The following is a 24873-nucleotide window of genomic DNA, read 5'->3' as shown; positions in this document are numbered from 1 at the left end:
AATTCTTCATCACAAGCTCTTTGATTTTTCTGATTCTATGAACTTGTTTAAAAGCAGACTTTCTTTAAAATCTGTGGTAGTGCATAAAACACTGAACTGTACTTAAAAGAAAAGAAAAGAAAAAAAAGCCTTATCCATCTGCCCTATATAATGGATTACACTCCAGTGAGTCTGTCAGTCAAACAGCTGTAGATGAGTGAGCAGGATTTTTGGCTACTTTGTTTCTTGCCCAAACATTCCTTATCTGCTTTCCCACCTCTTGTTTTATTGCCTTAATGCTTTGACTTCAGCAGTAGGAGTTCAGATTATTTATTTGGAAACCTAAGTTTGTACAAGCCAGTGCCTTGAAGACTGAAGTGGAAGAAACAAAAAAGGAGGAATACATGTGGGTTGTAACTGTAATGGTGCTCATTAAGGATTACCATAAATATGTATGAGGCAGGAGGAGTGTTTGGTGGCTATGTCTTTTGTCTCTACTGTTCTTCATGCTGCTTGGAAAGATAGTTGGTGACAATCTGGGTGGCTTCAGGTTTGGAATAAAGGATCGTTGCTATTTTTTTTTTTTAGCTGGGCTCACCTATATTATTCTGGGGATAAAGTGCCCTGCTGAGGGATCTTATCCGTGTTTCACTTCATCCTCGGGATAGTTATAACAATATTAAAATGGCCATACTGCGTCAGAGCAGTGGTCCATCTAGTCCAATACTGGGTCTTCTGACAATGGCTGGTGCACACAAAACAGGGCAATTATCAAGAGATCCATCCCCTGTCCTCTAGTCTCAGCTTCTGGCAGTCAGAAGTTTAGGGATACCCAGAGCACGGGGTTGCATCCCTGACCACCTTGGCTAATAGCAAGGGTTGCCAATTTTGGTTGGACATATTCCTGGAAGTTTCATGACGTGACATCTTTAATTAAAGATTAATCTTTAATTCCTGGAAACTCCAGGCCCATCCTGGGGAGTTGGCAACCGTACTAATAGCCATTGATTGACCGATCTTCCCTGAACTTATCTAATTCTTTTTTTTATGCAGTTATATTTTTGGCCTGGTAATAAGTTTCACAGTTTGATTCTGTGTTGTGTGAAGAACTTCCTTTTGTTTGTTTTAAACCTGCTGCCTTTTAATTTCATTGGGTGAACCTGGTTCTTTGAATATGAGAAGGACTAAATAACACTTCCTTATTCACTGCCTCCACACCATTCATGATTTTATAGACGTGTATGATATCTTCCCCCCGTCCCCCTTAGTTGTCTCTTCTGTAAGATGTGCAGTCCCAATCTTCTTATTCTCTCTTCATGTGGAAGTTGTTCCATAATCCTAATAATCTTTGTTGCCCTTCTCTGTACTTTTTCCAATTCTAATATATCTTTGTTGAGATGGGGCATCCAGAACTGCATGCAGGTGTGAGTGTATAATGGATTCATATAGTGGCATAATGATATTTTCTGCCTTATTATATATCCCTTTCCTAATGGTTCCTAACGTTTGTTAGTTTTTTTTGACTGCTGCTGCACATTGAGCAGATTTTTTTTTCAGAGAACTATCCAGGATGACTCCAAGGTCTCTTTCTTGGGTGGCAGTAGCTAATTTAGACCCCTCCCCTGTATTTGTCTTGTATATTTAGATTGTAAGCTTTTGGGGCAAGGACTGTCTCTTATTATGTGTTTGTAAAGTGGAGTCACAATCTCTCTTGGAGCCTTTTAATGCTGCCATAATACAAATAATAATAAACATCACCATCCCATAGAGCTGATGCCTTTTTTCCACCTTTTGTCCTCTGGTCCCTGTGAAAATTCAGGGTTTGGACCCAGAGAATCTGCTTACTTCATAAGTACAACATCCACTACACTCACCCTGAACCTGAACGTCTACACTGCAATTTTTACCCCATAGCTCGAGCCTCACAAGCCCGAATCAACTGACCAGAGCCAGCTGCAGCCATGCCGCGGGTTTTTTATTGCAGTGTAGACGTTCCATTAGGAACATTCTTAAGTCTTTTAGGCAATGCTCAGGAGGAAGCAGCCTCCTCTTTCATTTATTCCACCTCCATTATTTACACTATTTAGAGGAAGAGATCACATTAGTGTCATATTTAAAAGGTGCTGAAGTCTCTCTAGCTAAATCAAAGAAGAGCATTTTAAAGGGTCTCTAGAGATCTCTTGAAAAGATGGAGGCAAATAGGGAAACAATGTCCATTTGCCTAGCTATTGTGAACAGGTTATTGTCCTGCTAGTAGGATCATGACGCAGTTTTCAGTTACTGTAGATTTCTCCCAGTTGTGTGTTGGGAAAAGTAAGAATTGTTCCTAATGTGGAATCTGCTATTACTGCCTGCTTCCAGAAATCATGTGTTTCTGTAGGGGGCCGTTGCCATTTATGGTCAGGAAGGAGCCGTGAAAGGAACTTATTCCACCATCTGGCAGTTGTAATGGGTGTACAACAGATTATATAAAACACAGGCTCAGCCTCATGCTTTCCTCATAGATTCCCCATCCCCCCCATTTTTTTTTTTTTAAAACACTCTCATGGGTAGATTAGAAGCTGACACAGTTTAATGGTTACGATGATGAGCTCATTTCAGTAGAAATGGGCTTAGTTCCATGGTAGCAGACATTAATTCATACCCTGGTCATGCTGATAAACTAGTTCTTGCAGGCAGCTTCTCTGTGCTCCTTTCTTTAGGATAAAATGCTGATTTGAAAATTCAGGTGGTGGATTGGTATAGTCTGTTTTCTGTGTGTTTCAGGTTTTTGCAAGTGCTAGACCTAAAAAAACTGTCTAAAACCAAAAATGTGGTCATCTGAAAGACATGGATTTGTTTTTCCTCATACTTTTGTATATTTTTAACAGCATTAGTCTTGGGCCTCTAACCCTAAGTCTGCCAGGTGTCGTAGCTGCTCACAGGAAATGGAGTCTTGAATTTTGGAGTGGAAAATGTCCGTGTTTTAAAGTGATTCCAAGTAGTGTGGGGGCTGGGGAGCATTTTTGTTTATACTTATCCTGTAGTTTGTATCACATCCTTAAACATCTTTCTGTGTGTAAAATATTTTAACCATTATGGGAGGGTGTATATATTTTATTTTAATTTAATGTATTTCATGTAAAAACTAGTATTAAGACAAGGTTATGGCCTTGAAGTCCAAGGTCTGAAAAGTCAGTAAACGCAGCAGTAAGGTTGAAAACTCAACATCAACTCTTATTCCTTAAAATATGTGTCTTTGTGTTGTGTCTTAAAATATGGCCTCTCTGTATGACCTTAATTAGATAATACACAAATTGGAACTTCAAATGAATGTAAATACACTAAATTACAATACATAGTTTTCATATTTGACCTGAAGACTGGTCTTAATCAGATGTACAAGGCAACCACATTTGAGTAAAATCAGTTTGGGAAATTAAATATAAATGTTTAAAATTAGACAATCCAGAGTCTGAGATAATGAGCTTTTGAAATAGCTCAGTAGTTTGAAAGGACACAAATTTTGAGCCAGCCTAATGTTCCAAAGCTTTTCTAGTTTGGAAACTAAATATAAATTTAATCTATTATTAAACATCCATAACCTTTTTAAAACCACCAGACCAGTTTTCAGCAAGCTTTATTTGTACCTTAGCTCCCATTGACATCTACACTCTGAGTGAAGAAAAACAATCTGAACATGATTGTAATCAGCTCATTCTTGTCTTTTTGCTTCTGGTTTAAGAAAACTTGGGAGACTATGTACACTATATGGCACTGTTCCTACGAATTTTAAAATCAATTTGCAATGAAAACTTCAAATTATTTTTAAACAATGTTTCTAGAATAGTGCCCATAAATGTAGATCTGGGATAACTGCATCATTATTTTGTTTCGGTTCCAGTTGATTTTAGTTTTGATTTGGAACAAAAATTGTAGCACTATGTAATTGTCGTTCCCTGATGATTTTTACCTTGCTGTCTTCCTTTTCTGGCATCTGAGTGTAGGTTTTATGTGCTGTCATTTGAAAAATTCAAAAACTTTGAATCCCAAAGTTGGAAACCCTTCTGAGGTGTCATTATTTTGGATTTGTGCATGACAAGTGTAAGAGCACATTAGGGACCTATCACTCTAATTGATGAGACATCCATTCTCTACTCAATAAACATGGAGTTTCTTCAAGATTTGATGGCACTGCATAAATTTAAAGAAGAGTAGGGAGCTACATTCCATAGATTTTCTTAAGTATTTATGATGCCATCAGCTTCTGCAGAAGAAAAACAGACCTCTAAATTCAGATCCTGGCAGGATAGTATGAGAAGTAATTTCAGAAACATTGTGTTTGAAATATTTATAACGATTTTTAAAATCTAGCAAATTATTCTGTTGTTGTTGCTTTTAAAATCTTATACAGCTTTTTGTATTATTTATTGTAAAATCAGTAGGGCTGCCAAGCGATTAAAAATTAATTGCGATTAATCACACAATTAAAAAACTAATCACAATTAGTTGCGTGATTAATTGTGCTGGTAAACGATAATAGAATGCTGTTTGTTTAAATATTTTTGGATCTTTTCTACATTTTCAAATATATTGATTTCAGTTACAACGCTGAATACAAAGTGTACGTTGCTCACTTCATATTTTTTATTACAAATATTTGCACTGTAAAAAAACAAGAAATAGTATTTTTCAATTCACCTAATACAAGTACTGTAGTGCAACCTGTTTATCATAAAAGTTGAACTTATAAATGTAGAATTATGTACTTATAAATGTAGAATTATGAAAAAAATAACTGCATTCAAAAATAAAACAACATAAAACTTTAGAGCCTACAAATTCACTCAGTCCTACTTCCTGTTCAGCCAATCGCTCAGGTATGTTTACATTAGCAGAAGATAATGCTGCCCGCTTCTTGTTTATAATGTCACCTGAAAGTAAGAACAGATGTTCGCATGGCACTGTTGTAGCTAGCGTCACAAGATACGATAAAGTTTCATATGTCTCTTCATGCTTCGGCCACCATTCCATGCTGATGACGGGTTCTGCTCTATAACGACTCAATGCAGTGCGGAACGATGCATGTTCATTTTCACCACCAGCAGAAGGTTGATTTTCTTTTTTGGTGGTTCGGGTTCTGTAGTTTCTGCATTGGAGTGTTTGTTCTTTTAAGACTTCGGAAAGCATGTTCCACACCTTGTTCCTCTCAGATTTTGGAAGGCACTTCAGATCCTTAAATTTTGGGTCGAGTGCTGTAGCTGTCTTTAGAAATGTCACATCGGTACCTTCTTTGCATTTTGTCAAATCTGTAGTGAAAGTCTTCTTAAAACGAACAGCCTGTGCTAGGAGCTAGGTCATCATCCAAGATTGCTATAATATGAAATAGATGGCAGAATGCAGGTAGAACAGAGCAGGAGACATATACTATTCTCCCCCAAGGAATTCAGTCAAAATTTAATTAGCGCATTATTTTTTTAACCAGCGTCATCAGCATGGAATCTTTTCCTCTGGAATGGTGGCCCAAGCATGAAAGGGCATTTGAATATTTAGCATATCAGCCACGTAAATACCTTGCAATGCCGGCTACAAAAGTGCCATTCGAATACCTCTCTGCCCCTCTGTTTATCCATTTTTAAACGTATTTATAAGTTTAAATGACTATGACACTCCTCACCTTAGTATCTGAGCACCATAAATATTTAATGATTTTATCTTCACAATACCCCCTTCAGATAGGTTTAGCATTGCCTGTCTTTTACAAAGATGAACAGAGACATGCACACACTAAGTGGCTTGCCCAATGTCATACAGGAAGTCTGTGGCAGAGCCAGGAATAGAACCCAGATAGCCTTAGTGGCCTGGAACATGAAGTTATCCTCCCTCTATAATGGGGCTAATACTACTTAGTACTTATAATGATGCTGAGGAATTGGATTTTAATGTACCATTTGTCATGTAAGGGTCTGCAGAATTTTATAAAGTCATATTGTTAACCAAAATATTAAAAGTGTCACACAATCATTGATCCCTCTTCTGAGTTCTTATTTCTGATTCCAACATTTGGAGCACCTTCATGTTACTGCAAAACTTGCGAACCAGATGTGGTTTCCTGCAGCACTGTTTAGGATAGCCCACAGTTGAAAAGTCAGATGAAATAGAAAATATATAACATTACAAGAATGTTTTAAAGATTTCCTCTGAACACTTTTACATTTTAAGTTGGAAAAAAATGTAATTTCTACCATTCTGACTTGATAGCATTTTACACACACTTTTCAAAGGTGCAAATGACTACATAATACACATGGAACTGGAAATGATGTAGTTGTCTTGAAACAGACATGTAAAATAATAGCAAGCTAATAGCAAGTAGCAAGTTTACCAAGAAGCAAATAAGGCATCCCTTTTAGATTCTGATTTTTGAAGGGGCTTGAGCAGATATTTTATCATTTTTTGCTACCCTTTTAAAGAGACTTTCTAAAAGCCACAGTGGAATATACATCTTGAAAGAATGCACAATTAACTTAAAAGTAGCTGTACAACTCAGCTAAAGTAGAAAAACATGCCAGGCAATAGAAGACTTGGATGGGGCAGATAAGTGTCTTTCAGTAGATGAATAGTGCCTTTCTGAAGGGGATTTGCAAAAATGTAATCTTAACTATTTGTTCATGATTGATTTCTGTGTCATTATACAGACTGCTCCTCTAGCTCATTGCTGTTTCAGAACAGTGCTATTTGTCTGAGCACTGATTTGAGTGTGGTGGGGAGAGAATAAACAGAAAAGCTTGGTGGCTGCATAAAGATCTTTCTTTGTATACTTGCTTCACAAGCCAGAATTATGGATGGGTTTTCTATTATTTTAGCTTCTGGGCTTAGATGGGGTTGGTACCTCCCAATATAATGAACCGACATGTTTTCTCCCTCAGTCTGTCTGCAGTGTATCAGCTATGTCGTAGACTCCTGATCCTGTTTGCATTAAAGTCAATGGTAGAACTTGAATTTTATTTTTTTATGCAATATCTTCATAAATGATCTGGAGGATGGTGTGGATTGCACTCTCAGCAAATTTGCAGATGATACTAAACTAGGAGGAGTGGTAGATACGCTGGAGGGTAGGGATAGGATACAGAGGGACCTAGACAAATTGGAGGATTGGGCCAAAAGAAATCTGATGAGGTTCAATAAGGATAAGTGCAGGGTCCTGCACTTAGGACGGAAGAACCCAATGCACTGCTACAGAATAGGGACCGAATGGCTAGGCAACAGTTCTGCAGAAAAGGACCTAGGGGTGACAGTGGACGAGAAGCTGGATATGAGTCAGCAGTGTGCCCTTGTTGCCAAGAAGGCCAGTGGCATTTTGGGATGTATAAGTAGGGGCATAGCGAGCAGATCGAGGGACGTGATCGTTCCCATCTATTGGACATTGGTGAGGCCTCATCTGGAGTACTGTGTCCAGTTTTGGGCCCCACACTACAAGAAGGATGTGGATAAATTGGAGAGTCCAGCGAAGGGCAACAAAAATGATCAGGGGTCTGGAACACATGACTTATGAGGAGAGGCTGAGGGACCTGGGATTGTTTAGTCTACAGAAGAGAAGAATGAGGGGGGATTTGATAGCTGCTTTCAACTACCTGAGAGGTGGTTCCAGAGAGGATGGTTCTAGACTATTCTCAGTGGTAGAAGAGGACAGGACAAGGAGTAATGGTCTCAAGTTGCAGTGGGGGAGGTTTAGGTTGGATATTAGGAAAAACTTTTTCACTAGGAGGGTGGTGAAACACTGGAATGCGTTCCCTAGGGAGGTGGTGGAATCTCCTTCCTTAGAAGTTTTTTAGGTCAGGCTTGACAAAGCCCTGGCTGGGATGATTTAATTGGGGATTGGTCCTGCTTCGAGCAGGGGGTTGGACTAGATGACCTCCTGAGGTCCCTTCCAACCCTGATATTCTATGATTCTATGAATTCAATAGGGGCAGGAATGGGACCACATCATACTGTAAAACATATGGTCACAATTATACACAAGAGCTTGGTGAACATTATTGCAGTTTCAAAAAAATCCTGACTGAAGCAGTGCTAGAGATATGGTACAGGGAGCCCGGGGTGAGACCAGATACAGCGGGGTGCTGGGCATTTCTCAGTTAGAGACTATTAGCCAGTATGCTCTTCCAGCTCACAGTTGTTTCACAGTAATACTTCACTCTTGCATTAAATGTCATATCTTAAGAATGTAGTTATATTATTGGTATTGCGTAATTTAGTCATGGACTATGGAAATATGTCATTTAATGAATAAAACAATTCAAAGCTGTTAATACGAAAGAGTTAAAAATGAGCTCAGAGAAGGCCTGTGTTGAAAAAGGATGGCCATTTCTAAAGACAAAGTGTTCAAACATTTGCAAATGAAGTACCAATGTGCAGTGTTCAGCAAGCTGCGATATGCACATTGATGGTCATATGAACAGATTAGTCACTTATTTCACTGCACTGTAGGAACTGGTTTTATGGAAATACTGTATTAGGAAACAAACGTGTGGATATGATGGGAGGGAAGGCAAGGAAGGAGCAAAGTAGGTAAGGAAATTTATTTCTGCTTCATTCTTTCCAGGGGCAAAATAAAGAATATTTTTTTTGTGTATGTATTTTGTTTTAAATCCAGACAGAGTCCCGCACATTAATAATGCTTTTCTCAGAAGTCTTATACCATTGTGTATCTGATAGCCAAAGAAATAGTCCTTAAAAACATGTGTATTTGTCTTTGCTCATTTTTGAGTAATCTACAGTTCTTTGGTATGTGGACTAAAGTTTCCTACCTGTCCTATACAAACCTAGCACATTGGGGTTCTGCTAATAATAAGAGAGAGACTTTTCTCAGCCACAACATCCAGCCCTTCCAAACACTTCTTCCTACTGTTACTACTTCATTTATCACATAGCGTTTGTATGACTGCATCCCTGCAAACTCCAGAAGCCTCTGTAGCATCACCCTGTCCCTAGCTTATTAGACACCCTCAGAGGAGAGTTCTTTGCCAAGATGATGATGCCTGGAGAATTAGCCTACTATGTAATAGTCAACACTCCAGGCTAGCACTGGACGTAGACAGCAGGGACAAATGATGTGGTCCTAGGACTGACCTTGCTATCTGTGCAGACACCTACATAGGGCCTATGTGCAAAAACTACCTCCCACTGAACCTTTGGACCTGTGAGCCTCCTCATCTCTGAGTGTGGAGCTGCTTAGTTTGGGGGCTGAGTATCTGGATCCACTTTGTTTTTACATGTTCTAAGTAGAGCTGATAAAAAAAAAATAAAGGAGGAAGGAATATTTCATGAAAAATGTAGGGGCTGAGACTTTTTCATTCTTTTTTAATAAAATTTTTCATATTTGCAAAATTCTTTTAAATTTTTTTAGGGGAAAAAAATCACATTCCTGTTTGTTTTTAATCCCGTCCTTTCTCCCCCCCCCCACCAGAAACAATGGATGGAATGTTTAAGGGTGTATGGGGGGGGCGGAGATTTTCCCCAAAATTCCAAAATGAAAAATTTTGCAAATGTCAATGCATTTAGAAATTTTTGTCAAAACCTTTTCCATTTTAAATGACACTAAAAAGAAGAAAAAAAGTGTTTTTTAAAAAAATCCGGCCAGGTTCCGTTCTGACATTTATGAGGAAGGGTGAGCAGGGTGGTTCACCAGAGACTAATGGTGGGATGGGTGACACTGTGGCTAATTCATGCAATATGTTCCCAGCTAGATTTAGGCCTGGTCTACATTGAAAGTTAGGTTGACAGGCAGATGGGTTGACAGTGTAGACGCAGCTATGTCAAAGGAAGAATGCTTCTGTCAGTGTAGCTACTGTCACTCGTGAAGGTGGTGCTCCTGCACTGATGGAAAATCCCCTTCCATCAGTGTGGAGGACCACATGTAGACTATATAGTTATGCTGGCATAGCTATGATGACACAGTTGTGCTTGTATAGTCTGTGTAGTGTAGACATATCTTTGGTGTATATGTGGGTTTTGGGGGAGGGGGAGAGTACAGGTTAAAATAAAATTGACAAGAAATAGCCGTCTGTTTTTAAATAAGAGAATTCACAGGCCTGTTTAAATCAAGTTTACATGTTTAGAAAAGTTAATTCTTGTTGTTTTTTTTCAGCCATGGAAGAATTAATAGTTGAATTGCGTCTGTTTCTTGAACTTTTGGACCATGAATATCTAACATCCACTGTCAGGGAGAAAAAAGCAGTAATAACTAACATTCTCCTGAGGATACAGTCATCAAAAGGTCAGTGTCAGAGACTTATTTTGTTCCTTGCAGAATGGGAAGAATTAGTTTATGCTCAAAGTTTTTCTCTTTTCCCCTGAAAGCCAAATTGAAACAAAGCAAAAAGACATACAACCAGGCAAAAAATAAATATAGGCTTCTGAGTGCTTTCCTTTGTTACCTTTTATTGTTAATTGTAACAAAGGGCTTGGAACTAAGCTATTACATGTGTCTTCCACTACATGAATGTTAACACAATCTAGCCGCAAAGTAATTTATCGTACTGCAGATAATCTGCCAACCACAGTGTTTTTCTGATCTGTGAATTAAGCAGTTACTTTATTTAGATTGTGAATGCATTTGCAATTGGTGGTATTGACTGAAAAATAGCGTTATATTATGGAGCATTGGCAGTTGCTCTGTATGCTAATTTTGATTTCTCTCCAAACCCCTTCCTCCCTAACTTTCATAAAAAGAAGCCAGTCTCTGAGACTTCAGGGTATGTCTGCACAGAAAGAAAAGATCTGCAGCAGCAAGTCTCAGAGCCTGCGTCAATTGACTTGGCCTTGTGGGGCTAAAAATAGCAGTGTAAATGCTCAGGCTGGAGTCTGGGCTCTGAGACCCTCCCCATTCACCAGGTTTCAACATCCGGGCCTGAATGCCTGCTGCCCCATGTACCCTCGCATGCCACACTCTCCCCAGGGAAATTTTGTTCTCTGGGAAGTTTTTTTGTGGGGGAGAGGAAGAGGAGAGAAGAATTTTTAGAGTTAGTGTTCTCCAATAATTTCCTCACTTTCGTGTCACCCTATTCTATTTAAAATACCCCATGACCTTAACTTTGCCCTTTGATATTTGTAAAAACTTATATTCATGAATCAAAGTAGTAAGTTGATGAGGAGCTTTTCAAAATTGTTGAATATAGTAAAAGTGTGACATACATTTCATTCCCCACTGTAAAGGAACCTACGTATGTCAGTTGTACAATATAGGTAAAAATGCACTCTTTAATCACATGTGTAAGCTTTCAAAATATGTCATTCAACTATAGTCCCAATTGTTATACTTGCAAATGGAATAGAAGAAAAATAAAGCAACTGATCAAAAAGAGATAACAGACACATTTTAAGTGCTACCAAAAAAATTTTTTTTTGCCATCTTCAGGATCTCTTTTACAACATACAATTTTGGAAAACCAAAAAATATCCTGCAGATTGCTAAAATAAAAAAGTCAAATTTGACGTGAGATACCAGCAGTTGAAATTAGAAATGCTACAAAGGACTTTCCAAATGGCGGATGTCATGGGCTGGACACAGTCAGCATGAGGTGTATAAAGCTTTACAGAAGCTTCTGGTGCCTTGAATACTTCAAATGTTCAGTGACTCCCTTGAACAAAGAAAATAGCCTAATTCTTGTATGGAAGCCAGTATAACCATACCCCTGAAAAAAGATAAAAATCCAGAAGACTGTAGTAGATCATACTGGCCAGTATAACTAACCAGCCTGGAAAATAAAGTATTAGCAAAATGCTTAGGAAACCAAATACCTGGCTTCATTCCAGGGAAAGCCACAATTTATAATATTAAATAATATTTATTCATCATATTAAAGAAATGAATAAAAATGGCTTTCTAGCATTAGATGCAGAAAAGATGTTAGTTAAGATTCTTTGGGACTATCTTTTTGTAGTACTGGAGAACTACAGTTTAAAAAATGAATTTATAACCTCCATCGCAAACTGATCTGTCATATATCTTCCTTTATTTGAATGGCTTCTGAAGGACTCTCTCTTTAAAGAGAGGCACAAGTCAAGAGTGTTCTTTGTCACCTCCTCTTGTTTTCTATCATTCTTGAACTACTTGCAATAGCTGACTGGTTCCCCAGAGATTTAGGGAATTCTGATAATGAGCTTAAATTTGCTGTCTTCATGGGTGACACTTTGCTTTGTCTCTGTGAAATACAAATCTCCATTCAGTGCCTCAAAGAAGACTTTGGGCTTGTCTACACTGCCCGAAGTTCAGACTATGGGGATGTGAATAGCAGTGCACAACAAAGTGCTGCTCTGTAACTCCTCCATGTGGATGTTGTGGATGCAGTCTGAAAGCATCCTAGTTCACGTAACCGTAGTCCTCTTCAAACAGGAAATTGGACATCATCTTGTCATAGGAACCACTCTACAAATATAGAAAAAAGGCATCAGGTACCTTTCTCACTGATTTGCTAGATGTATGGGTTATCAGGTTTTCCTCCATGACACAAAGACACAATATTTTTAAAAGAAGGAAGATCAAAGACTATAGACCATTAGTGGATTTTTCCATGCGACTAAATGTTGAACACTTCTGAATAAAATTTACCTACTATTTTCCAGATTCCTATATGTACTTTACAAGTTAAAAATGTCTAGATGCTGTAACTGTAGGAGAAACTACAAAATTGGAAGATCTGCTTAGAAGAAACTTTAAGATGATATGGCCTTACCCAGTTAATCTCCTATCTCTACTGTACAAACTTGTTCACTGCAAAACACTACCAAGTGCATACACTAGATCTTGAGATCTTAAAATTCCTGTTAGGTTAATCAGTGGCAAGAAAACATCTGAATACAAAGTGTGGTTGTCACAGTCACCTCTATGTTGTTTTTCAAAGTGCCATTACAATCAAAGATTTTGAGCATAGACCCACCATTCCATACATTCCACACTGGTAATTGAACCAGTGAATCAATCTTTATTATAGATTGATTCACTCCATAAAACCAAGTTTCTGGCTATGATTTAAAGGTACAGAACATTGTTTATGGTTGCAGTGTTCAATCGTGGGCAAAAAGCTTTATACCCAACAGGGCGCATGTGATAGATATGATAAAGTGAAGTCCTAACTTACCTTAACTGACTGAAAACAGTACCGTGGATCATCACCAAAGAGTGCTTATATGAACTAACTAACTAGCTAACTAACTCTTTCTCTCTCTCACGCACACACAATAAATTCAAGTGAATCAATCTGTAGTTGAAAATATTATTAGTATTTGGCATTCAGGTTTATAATGAAGGTCAGATGGATATGAGGAAAAGTTTGTTATCTAGAATTTATAATTATTATATTAAATATTAGTAATTTGTGAAAAAGACTAAACTAAGCTTTGTTGAATATTGAGTGCCTTTATAAAGTAAAGCAAGTTTCTTTTTATGTCTGTTATATGATATAACATTAAGTACTCCCATCTCCTTGCACAGCTTTGATCTTTCTTTATGTTGCATACAATAAAAGAATACATAAACATACAATACCATATAACCAAACTGAACAATCATATTATTTCTGGTCATTTAAAATATCCTTTTACGCCGCCCACACAACACTATGAGAGAATTTATGGAACTGTGGTATAGAGTGCCCTGGGACTATACTGTTTTCAAAGTCTTCACTACACAGCTATGCAATTGTATATACCCAACAGTATATTCCCATCACTGAAGAAAACAGTGAGCAAAATTAAGGATTGCGGGAATGGTAATCACGGATTATGTGTAAGTGGAAATTGTCTGTATCCTTTAGCTGTTCATTTCCAGAATTTTTTAATGTTTCAGGTTTTTAAAGCTGTCAAACATTGTAAAGAAAGTGTCATTTGGCAGGGGGCGTGAGTAGGATTTCATTGAAACACTTCAGGTACAAGATAGTTATGGTTTAAGTTATTTGTTAAGGGAATCTTTTATAAATCTTTCATGAGCATGTGCATTGTACCACCACTGAACATTGACTTCAGTGGTGTGACATGAAGACTACATTTAACCAGTGTTTAATTTGTGCCAGGGCTTGCTAGAGCTGAGCCCCGGCACCTCTAGGCTTGGCAGTTTATAGTTCCGGCACCTTTGTGCTTACTGTGTCAATTACGAAAGTAAAAAAAAAAAAAAAAATTGCTTGAGCCCCAACACCTCTTTCATTACAAATTAATCACTGCATTTAACGAGTATGAGTTAGTCTAATGCAGTGATACTCAGACTGAGGCTCCCAAGCTGCAAGTGGCTCTTTAATGTGTCTCCTGTGGCTCTTTGCAGCACATGATATTAAAATACTGTGCAATTTAATTATTAACCAATCTAAGTTTATTAACCAAACAGGATGCTTTTACTCTGTTATTAACCAATTGTAGTTGACGAAATAATAATACTTGGTGAGTCATTTTGCATTTATAAATAGTAAATGAAACAATGAATTCACACTATTGTGGCTCTTTTGGGTAATGTTGATCACTGATTTGGCTCCTGAACCACTGAGGTCTGAATATCACTGGTCTAACCGTACGCATCATAGGGTTACATGCAGATATAATCTTTTGGCCTTCATTTATATGTATGTTCCTCCTGCTTCTTGAAATTCCCTTTCGAGTTTCACGTTTGAACAAATGAAAACTCTAAACTAAATCTCGGTCAAGCCCATTTTGCTTCACCTTGTTTTGTGGAAAAACCAGGGCTTCGTCCTCCAAAAATCAAGTTTATTCAGTTGCTGGAGCCTGGAAGGAATTTACAATAGTGTGATTGACAGCATAGCCTGTTTCTATAGAAATGGCTGATCATCATTCTGACTTCACTGCATAAGGAAATGCAAGATGGGCTATTGGGGCACATCCTTATTTAACACACACAGCTTTGTCTGTTAGCAAACAAATTAATAAAAATGTGAGAAAAAATTATTTATTCAGCAGGATTAATTTTGATTTTTTGTCCCAGAAAGAAACTCCCTATTTAACTTTCTAGTTATCAATCAAATACCGCAAAAGAAAGCAAAGAAAGAATACGCAAATGGGTAAAATTCTAAAGATGGATTTGTCCTACATGAAGAGGCACAACTGAAAGTTGACCTTTTAAAAAAAATTTTGAAAGTTTTTCAAGAAATATCTCTAAACTTGATTTTTTAGGAAGAAGGAATTATCTCTGGCCTCTAGTCATAGTCTGTTTTATCAGCATTGTTTTTTTCATCTATTACTTCACACCTGTTGGGACTACAGTGTTATGACAAGAAGCATTTAATCATTGATTGCACTTTTGGGAGTTGTGTGGCTTCAGACAGAGATGTTCAAATATGTATGTAAAAGCTAAACAAAACACTAAAGAGCTAAATTTAGCCCTGGGGTAAGCAGGATGCACCTCCATTGATTGAATTTGTGCCAGAATGTTGAAGAAATGAACCCTAGTGTCATAAATATAAAGGGAAGGCTAACCACTTTTAAATCCCTCCTGGCCAGAGGAAAAAACCCTTTCACCTGTAAAGAGTTAAGAAGCTAAAGATAACCTCGCTGGCACCTGACCAAAATGACCAATGAGGAGACAAGATACTTTCAGAGCTGCAGTGGTGGGGGAGACAAAGGGTTCTCTCTGTCTGTGTGTTGCTTTTGCCGGGACCAGAGCAGGAATGCAGGTCAGAACTCCTGTAAAAAGTCAGTAAGCAATCTAGTTAGATATGCGTTAGATTCTGTTTTGTTTAAATGGCTGATAAAATAAGTTGTGCTGAATGGAATGTATATTCCTGTTTTTTGTGTCTTTTTGTAACTTAAGGTTTTGCCTAGAGGGGTTCTTTCTGTTTTGAATCTGATTACCCTGTAAGGTATTTACCATCCTGATTTTACAGAAGTGATTCTTTTACTTTTTCTTCAATTAAAATTCTTCTTTTAAGAACCTGATTGCTTTTTCATTGTTCTTAAGATCCAAGGGTTTGGGTCTGTGTTCATCTATGCAAATTGGTGAGGATTTTTATCAAGCCTTCCCCAGGAAAGGGGGTGTTGGGTTTGGGAGGATTTTGGGGGGAAAGATGTTTCCAAGCGGGCTCTTTCCCTGTTATATATTTGTAAGATGCTTGGTGGTGGCAGCAATAAGGTCCAGGGACAAAAGGTAAAATAATTTGTACCTTGGGGAAGTTTTAACCTAAGCTGGTAAAAATAAGCATAGGGGGTTTTTCATGCAGGTCCCCTCATCTGTACCCTAGAGTTCAGAGTGGGGAAGGAACCTTGACACCTAGTCTCCCAAGCTGATTTTTTGGATAAACTATACTACATTCCTATGAAAAGAGAGTGACTGGGATTCAAATTTATTTTACTGAGTTGTTGTTCTTCCTTGATGACTGTCGGGCAGGAGTGACTGGTAGGAGTCTCAAGACACAGCTTTTACACTTAACCTCCCTTTCACTTCCAAGTTCTCTTCTGAGTTTTTTCCAGAGGCAGTTGCACTAATGAAACCCTGTTGTTTGTTAGACCTTTTGGAAACCATTGTTCCTCATAACAAAAATTGAGAGTTATGCAAAAAATATTTAGAGGACAGAACTTTTGTGTAACTCTGTTCAAATAGTTTTTGTTGACACTTTCTAGTCTAGTAAATGATGGCTGAGGGAAACCTCTACTCCACTGGCACATCCCCAGTTTCTATATCTTCCTTTTGTAAACAGCAGTTATTAGATGTCTAGTGAATTGTTCAAACTCTGGCTATTTAGATCAGTGGCTCTCAACCTTTCCAGACTACTGTACCCCTTTCAGGAGTCTGATTTGTCTGGAATACCCCCAAGTTTCACTGCCCTTAAAAGCTACTTGCTTACAAAATCAGACATAAAAATACAAAAGTGTCACGGCACACTATTACTGAAAAATTGCTTACTTTCTCATTTTTACCATATGATTATAAAATAAATTGATTAGAATATAAATATTGTAGTTACGCTTCAGTGTGTAGTATATAGAGTAGTGTAAACAAGTCGTATGAAATTTTAGTTTCTCTTGACTTCGTTAGTGCTTTTTATGTAGCATGTTGTAAAACTAGGCAAATGTCTACATGAGTTGATGTACCCCGGTTGAGAATCACTGATTTAGCTCCCTTAAATTCTGATTTTTTTCCCACTAATCTAGAACTATTTCCTGAATAGTTTTCTGTATCTGGTATTCAATAGACTGGATTGGCTTTCTCATATACAGTTAGGTGGGTGAGCATGAGTTTGTTTTGTTTTATTAGAAGCTTAAATTATAGCATCGATCCTATTAAGTTGTGTTTTAAGTCACTAAGACATTCATCGCTGTGGTTTTGGAAATCAATTATGATCCGGGGAACGGGAATGAGGCCAAGAGGGAAATTTGTGTCCTACACATCCACATTCTGGGAGCTTGTGTTGGTCTCTACCCTCTGCCATTTATGAAGGTGATGAATACAACCTCTGTTCTGTGTTGGTAGATTTTTGGATGCTAAAAACAAATGTTCAGGTAAAAATGTTTCAGAAGTTCTTTGAAATGGAGAATTAAGAGATTGTGTGAATAAGTAAATAGATATAGTGGAGCAGTGTCCCATCTTAATACTTTGGTTTACTGTCTTATGTGTCATGCATTTTTTTCCTGCAGGTTTTGAAATAAAAGAACATGTACAGAAACAAGAAGTTTCCAATAGTTTGCCTAGTTTGCCTGCCCCACCTCAGATGCCTCTACCAGAGATACCTCAGCAATGGCTGGTATGTGTTAATTTAACTGTACATTCAGCCCGTAGAAAATATTTCCTTACTATTATTGTGATAACCATTAACACAAATAATTAAAAGAAAGCTACTCTCATTTTCCTCAGGCTAGCTCAGCATGATGATACCTTTCTTTTTGCAATATATAATTAACAAAATAGAGGCCCAGAGTCTGAAAAATCAAACCGGCTTGCAGGGGAAGAAAGGACTTTAATGCTGTCCAATGTAGTTCGCTTTCTAGAACAGGAAATTCTCTGAAAGAGTAAAATTTTAAGTTTCTAGTGATGTTTATAGAAAATATGAGAGCTGGACTGAGATCTCCATTGAAAATCGTCCAGCTGGAAGCAGCTGTTTTGCTGAAAAGTAACCTAATTATAAACAAGTTTTAGTCATTGTTTATTATTGACTTGACAATAGCTTAGAAGAAAATAATGTAAGTAGGTTCCTAGCAGTGACTCTGCAAAGAATTGCTTTGGACTGTTTTGACAACAACTTTAGCCCTGATATTAGAGAGGATTAATTATTGATAAATTGTGCTGATTCTTACTTATTCCTGATCAACTTCCTAATGAAAGGTATTAGATGAGTCCCCACTAAGGAGATGTACTTTTTATAAAGTATCTATGTTTAGCTTGCAATGCAGAATTCAGTGTTCCCAAGGTGTGCGAGAGAGACTGGATGACCTTAGGATGTTTTTTTAATCTCTTTTCAAATTACCGGATTGACATTTTTGTTTTACTCATTTTATAAGGCAGTGATGTAATGCATCAGACCAGTGTGCCATTATTCTCCATTATTCATCTTGAGACGGTGGACAGTATTAAATGCTTCAGAGGAAGGTGCAGAAATCCCCATAGTGGACAGTTTTGGAATAACCTGATCATCGGAGTAGTTTCTTCCTAACCGCAATCAGTGTTTTGGCTTATGTCTTGAAACAAAATTTTAAAAAATCCTATCTAGTTTAACTGTGGATGTTCTTAAACCACAAATATTTATGCTAGTGATAGCCATATAACTAATTTATATATAAAATCTGGCAATACTCAGCAAAAATGTGTGCTAATATTCTTTGCAGGTAACTATATAGAATTATTATGCAATAAATTTGAGTGGATGCAAAAATGCACGTTAGTACGCACTGGAATCTGGAGAACCTATTCCATGGTTATAGTGTTTGATAATAAAACGTACAAGAAGTGCATAACATAAAATCCAGTGGAAATTATGGAGGAGATACAAGAAAATCACAAAAAAATATATGCACATGCCTGCAGATTTTTGAAGATGTGCTTCAAGTGCTAATCCCGTAAAATCAAGCCAACTTAATTCTTTATTTTCCAGTACGCATGTAGGCTCCATTCAGTAAATTGGCTGCAGAAACTGCCGCCAAACTAAGCTTTTCTGTTGGTTCCAAAGAAATTTGCCTGATTCTCGTCTCTCTTATACCAATGTATAAATATAGTTAAAACTAAAAAAGCTGTACAGGGGGATGAGCTATAAATAGGGCCCAATATGTCGACAATTTCTGCAGCAGTTAAATTCTTTTCAATTCTGAAGTAACATAATTATTGCTGGAAGATATTGTGAAAATTGACTTTGAAATTGAGCCAGTTTAGAGCCAGGGGGCCTGTGACTGAAAGTTCTAAACAGGACTGATTCCCACTGCAACGAGAAAGGGATTCTTCTGAGTGCCAAGTGAGTCTGTGGAATCAGAGACCTTCAATTAAGGATCGAGGAATATTGCAAAATTATAGTGTTTTGTATGCCTGGTCTTTTCTTAACTTCGTACTTCCTAGCATGCTTGGCTAGGGGAAAGAGAGAAAGAATGGTGGTGAGAGGGACCCACCTCCAGTGCTGTCCCATGAGCCCGCGGCATCCTAACAGAAGCTCCTATGTTTCCAACAGATCAAAATGATATGATGAAAGAAGTTAGAAGATAGAGCTTTGCAAACACATTGTGCATGGCAAACAGCTTTGGCTGTTTATTTTCTCACACAAACATTTCCCCGTTACACTGTTATTTTACTGTATGTTTTTATTACTTTGCTTTCTTCCACCCCTTTACTATGGTAAAAAGGAGCTCCTGTCAATCCCTTCGTCCAATCCCCCTTTCCAATCCCTCTTCAGGGATCCCCTCTCATGAGAGTTTTCTCAAACAGGAATTGGGCTTCCTTCTTTGACTAGGAGCCGTAGAGTCGTAGGGAAAGGGTTTCTATTTGAGATATTTTCTCATTTCCCAACAACAGGGCAGATGGATGCCCATTTTAGATCTCAGAGAATTGAATATCTTCGTACATTATTTGAGATTCCGGATGACAACTCTGGTCTCTATAATCCCCTTCCTCAATGAAGATGACTGGTTTGCAGCTTTCAGTTTGAAGGATACCTCTTTTCATATAGACATCCACCTAGCCCACAGGACATTTCTGTGCTTTACAGTGAGCCTAGAACATTACCAATACAGAGTCCTTCTTTTCAGCTTACTCAGTGGTCCCAGGAGTGTTCATGAAGGCGCTTGCCATGGTAGCAGCGCACTGTCGTCATCAGGGCAGACTTGATGTTACTTTACCTCAACAATTGGCTGCTTACGGGTCATTCATCCCAGGAAGTCCAGTCATTGGCACACTCCCTCCTAAGAGTCCTACAATCCTTAGGACTTTGAGTAAACTTAGAAAAGTCCACTTTAATCCCAACACAGGTTATAGAATTTGGTGGAGCGAAGCTGGAGTGGACAACCGCCAAAGCCAGTTTACGTCAAGATAGGTTCCTTGTGTTAAGGAACGTAATTGTCTGACTCCAAATAAGCCCAGAGGACAACCTGTTCCTGCCTAGTTCTTCTAGGCCTCATGGCTGCCTGCACATATGTAGAACCCTTCTCAAGGCTCCACCATAGTTGCCTCTAAGCTTGGCTTCATACAGTCTATTGATACCCTATAATCATGAGATTTCTAAAAGGCTTTATTCAGAACCTTTCCTCCTGTGTCAGCACCAACTCCTAGTTAGGATTTCAACCTGGTGTTGGCAGCACTTACGAATTTGCCACTTGAACCCTTGGCTTCCTGCTCACTTCTCCATCTAACCATGATGGCCTTCCTTAAAGCAGTCATTTCCACTTGGAGAGTAGGGAAATTTGCAGCTCTTACGGCATATCTCATAAGGACAAAGTGACCCTGAAGTTATTTCCCAAGTTCATCACAAAGGTTCCCTCTGAATTCCACCTGAATCAGACTGTTCATGTGCTAGTGTTCTATCAGGAACCTCACGTTTCCAGAGTGGACAGGAAGCTACATTCCCTGGTCATTCATGGAACTCTGACTTTCTACCTGTAGAGGACTAAGCCCTCCAGAAAATCCCTGAGATTGTTCATCTCATTCACTGAGCAGATGAAAAGGAAGCAATTTAATCTCAAATACTTTTCAAATGGATCTTGTATCCAACTATGAACAGATGGAAGACTCTTCTCCTCAGCGTTTAAGGACCCACTCTACTAGAGCACACACTGTCTCAGTATTTTGTCACCAAAGTATGCCTCTAGAGGAAATCTATAGAGTGGCAACATGGAGCTCATTGCACACCTTTACCAGACACTATGCCTTGAACCGGGCTTCTTTACTTGATGCATACTTTGGCACCACAGTGCTTCAATCTATGGTTCAGCATGGGTCCTTGCATCCCCTTCCTCATCAGTGAGTACTGCTTGTGAGTCACTGACGGTGAATACCCATAAGAACTGGCACTCAAAGAAGAGAGTACAGTTACTTACCTTACAGTAACTGGGAGTTCTTCAAGATGCCGTTCCTAAGGGTATTCACAACCTGCCTTTTTTCCCCCCTCTGCTTGGATCCTCCCTTTATTCAAGGTAGAGTAGGAACTGAATATCCGGTTGGTCTGTGCTAACCCCTATGCCCTCAGTTCAGAGCTCAAGGAGGCAAAGGATGCAGGCATAGATTAACGGGCATTGCTAATAAAGAATCTTCCAGTCTTGGGTGCATGGTGTGCAAGCGCACCTATAGTGACCACACGTCTTGAAGAACTCTCGTTATTAAAAGGTAAGTAACCTTCCTTTCTAGCCTGAGTACTTGAGTATGTCTTGGTGTACGTTTTCCCTATCGTTAAATTTGTACTATTTCTCTTGTAGAAGATGCTGTTGCTGTGACACTGCAAACAATGGTCCTTGCTCATGGGTTTGGAGTAACAAAAGAGAAGATGCTCCATGTCCTGCTCAACTGCTGCTGGTTTATCACCTAGGATCCCACTACTGTGGCATCATCAAGCAGCTTTAAAAATAACTTTCCAGTGAAGCAATGACATAATATCCTGTAGGTCCTGCTGTTCAGATATTCCTAAGGAAGACTAGCATAAATTATCCACAGCATGACAGAACACATAACTTCCATGCATTAGGTTGTGTGACGGGGTCGGGCCAGATGGCTACAGGAGAGTGATAGAAGGCAGATATATTAGCCCCAGGTTAAGTAGGTCCCTTTTCCCTGGGTAGGGTAACAGGGAAGGTTCCAGAACAATCAGGAAACTGGAAACAATAATTGGAAACAATTAAGACAAACAGGCTGATTAGAACTCCTGCAGCCAATCAAGAAGCTGCTAGAATCAATTAAGGCAGGCTAATCAGGGTAGCTGGGTTTAAAAAGGAGCTCACTTCAGTTTGTGGTGCGTGTGTGAGGAGCTGGGAGCAAGAGGCACTAGGAGCTGGGAGTGAGAAGGCATACTGTTGGAGGACTGAGGAGTACAAGCATTATCAGACACCAGGAGGAAGGTCCTATGGTGAGAATAAAGAAGGTGTTGGGAGGAGGCCATGGGGAAGTAGCCCAGGGAGTTGTAGCTGTCGCACAGCTGTTCCAGGAGGCACTCTAGACACCTGCATTCCACAGGGCCCTGGGCTGGAACGCAGAGTAGAGGGTGGGCCCAGGTTCCCCCCAAACCTCCCAACTCCTGGTCAGACACAGGAGGAGTTGACCTGGGCTGTGGGTTCACAAAAACGGCCAAACCAAGGGCTGCCGTGAAGCTCCAAGGCGAGCAAATCTGCCAATAAGCACAAGACCCACCAAGGTAGAGGAGGAACTTTGTCACAGTTGTCATAGTTCATCTGGCTGTCAGTGATTTCAGAGATAATGCTCTGTGCAATAAAAAAAAAAGAAGAAAAAAAATCCAACAGCGCACACAGTTATTTTGCATTATTTCCACAGTGCATGCATATTTTTGTTTTTCCTGGAACACTGACAGCCTAACTATTTAACCACAACAAGTGTCCAGCAATGTGCTAGACTCCCTATAGGCATAAATCAAAAGAGTAGGTCAATTCTACGCCCTACACTTCCCCACGTACATACATACTTACTCTGTAGGAGTGTTCCATATAAATGGGCTTCCTATTGTTGGGAATCAGTTTGACAGCCTCCTTTTATCTTGCTCTCTGTCAGGTATACTCACAGACTTTTATTAGAAAATGCCAAAAAGGAGATGGTGCCCTAGGAGAAGAAAATCCGTAGTGAAATCAAAAGGATTTTTTAAAGTGAGATGTTGCAAATTACATGAATCACTCTGTAAACACGAAGTATGCCAACTCTCTGGGTTCTCTTTGGAACACACAGATAGGATTACGATATAAGAAAAATACACTTCTTGAATACTAAAGAGGAAATTGTGTCTCTTTATTTTATATCAAGACTTCTTCTAGGGTTCAATATTACTCATTACTGTCTGGTCTCCCTTATAAAAATAGAGTTCTACGACATTGTTACATATTTTTTCCTTTCAGAAAAATGCTGGAAATTAGCTTTTTTCCTTCCTTGTATTAAAAGGTCAAATTGTGTAAATTCAATAAAAGTTAATTGATTAAAGCCATTTGAGTATGGTTAAAAGCTGACTAATGATTTCAATTTAAAAGGACCTTGAATAGCATCTTCCATAATTAACATTAATGCTAGATTTTTAGTACTGTAGATTCTGTTGGCAGCTTATTACTTTTAAGGCTACAGCCAAAGACACGCTAGTGGTTCATGAAGGAAAGAATAATTAAATTAATGGAAGTAAATGGTAAAGGGGATATAATGCAACATGTGTTTACCAAAGGTAGATAATGCCAGACTAACCTGATTTCCTTCTTTGAGAAAATAACTGATTTTTTAGAAAAGGGAAGTGCAGTAGATCTGATATACTTAAAGCATTTGCACAGTAGCACAAGGGAAATGATTAGTGAAATTAGGGGAGATGGGGCTCATTAAAAGAACTGTAAGATGAATAAGGAACTGGCTAAAGGGAAGAAGGCAATGGGTTGTGCTGAAAGGTGGATTATCGGACTAGAAGGAGGTTACTAGTGAAATTCCTCAAAGGTTAGTCTTCTGACCAATCTTATTCAATATTTTTGTTAATGGCTTTAGCACAAAGGATTTGCTAATGAAATTTGGTAATAATACAAAGTTGGGAGTTATTGTCAATGCAGAGGAGGTCCAAATATTATACAGGAAGATCTAATTTTGGTTGTTGGGTTTAGTGTTCAGGTACTGGGTGGTGTTGGTGGCCTGTGATATACAGTCAGTAGGACGAGGTGTTTGGTTGCTCCTTCTGGCCTTAGACTCTGTGACTCTAATACTGTTTGTACATTTACTAACGTGTCTTTTTTCGGAGTAACAGTCGTGTTAGTCTGTATTCGCAAAAAGAAAAGCAGTACTTGTAACACCTTAGAGACTAACCAATTTATTTGAGCATAAGCTTTCGTGAGCTACAGCTCACAAATACAGAACGACATATTACAAAGACAAATGACTAGATTAAATCTGTTTTTAGTAGCGAAGGTAACATTAGTGATCCTTGTGTCTGGGTTTCCCCTCCTCACACCACAATATAAAAATACTGTTTCCAAATTATTTCTTTATATTACCATAGTGTATTAAAAAGAATACTTTAAAATATTTTCAAAAGACACTAGAAAAGAATTTTATTAAAAATTCTGATTCTCCCCCCCCCAAACTACGATATTAAACCTATTGCTTCCCTATGATGAGGCTAACTTCGATCAATAGCATACTTACATTTTCAGATGAATGTAAAAGTAACACATGTTCAGCATTAGACCCCCACAATCCAATTTGGCTCTCTTTCTTCACTTTTCTGTCTCTGACTTGTGTGCAGTAGTGCTGATATGTGATCTGGA

At 38.5% G+C, this 24873-nt stretch overlaps 1 protein-coding gene across 3 annotated transcripts in view; it reads left to right on the top strand.

The window, feature by feature from the left end:
* AFAP1 (actin filament associated protein 1) overlaps positions 1-24873 on the top strand; it is a 168142-nt gene that overhangs the window by 60357 nt on the left and 82912 nt on the right. For all 3 annotated transcript variants that reach the window (XM_073342598.2, XM_073342601.2, XM_073342599.2), the window contains 2 exons: positions 10109-10237; positions 17593-17699. In XM_073342598.2, coding sequence (XP_073198699.1) covers positions 10111-10237; positions 17593-17699 — 234 coding nt within the window. In that variant the 5' untranslated portion in view covers positions 10109-10110. The remainder of the gene's footprint in view (positions 1-10108; positions 10238-17592; positions 17700-24873) is intronic.

Source organism: Lepidochelys kempii, chromosome 4, assembly GCF_965140285.1.
Source record: "Lepidochelys kempii isolate rLepKem1 chromosome 4, rLepKem1.hap1, whole genome shotgun sequence".
NCBI lineage: Eukaryota > Metazoa > Chordata > Testudines > Cheloniidae > Lepidochelys > Lepidochelys kempii.
The sequence above is the reverse complement of the archived record's forward strand: the minus strand, read 5'-3'. Positions and strand labels throughout refer to the sequence as shown.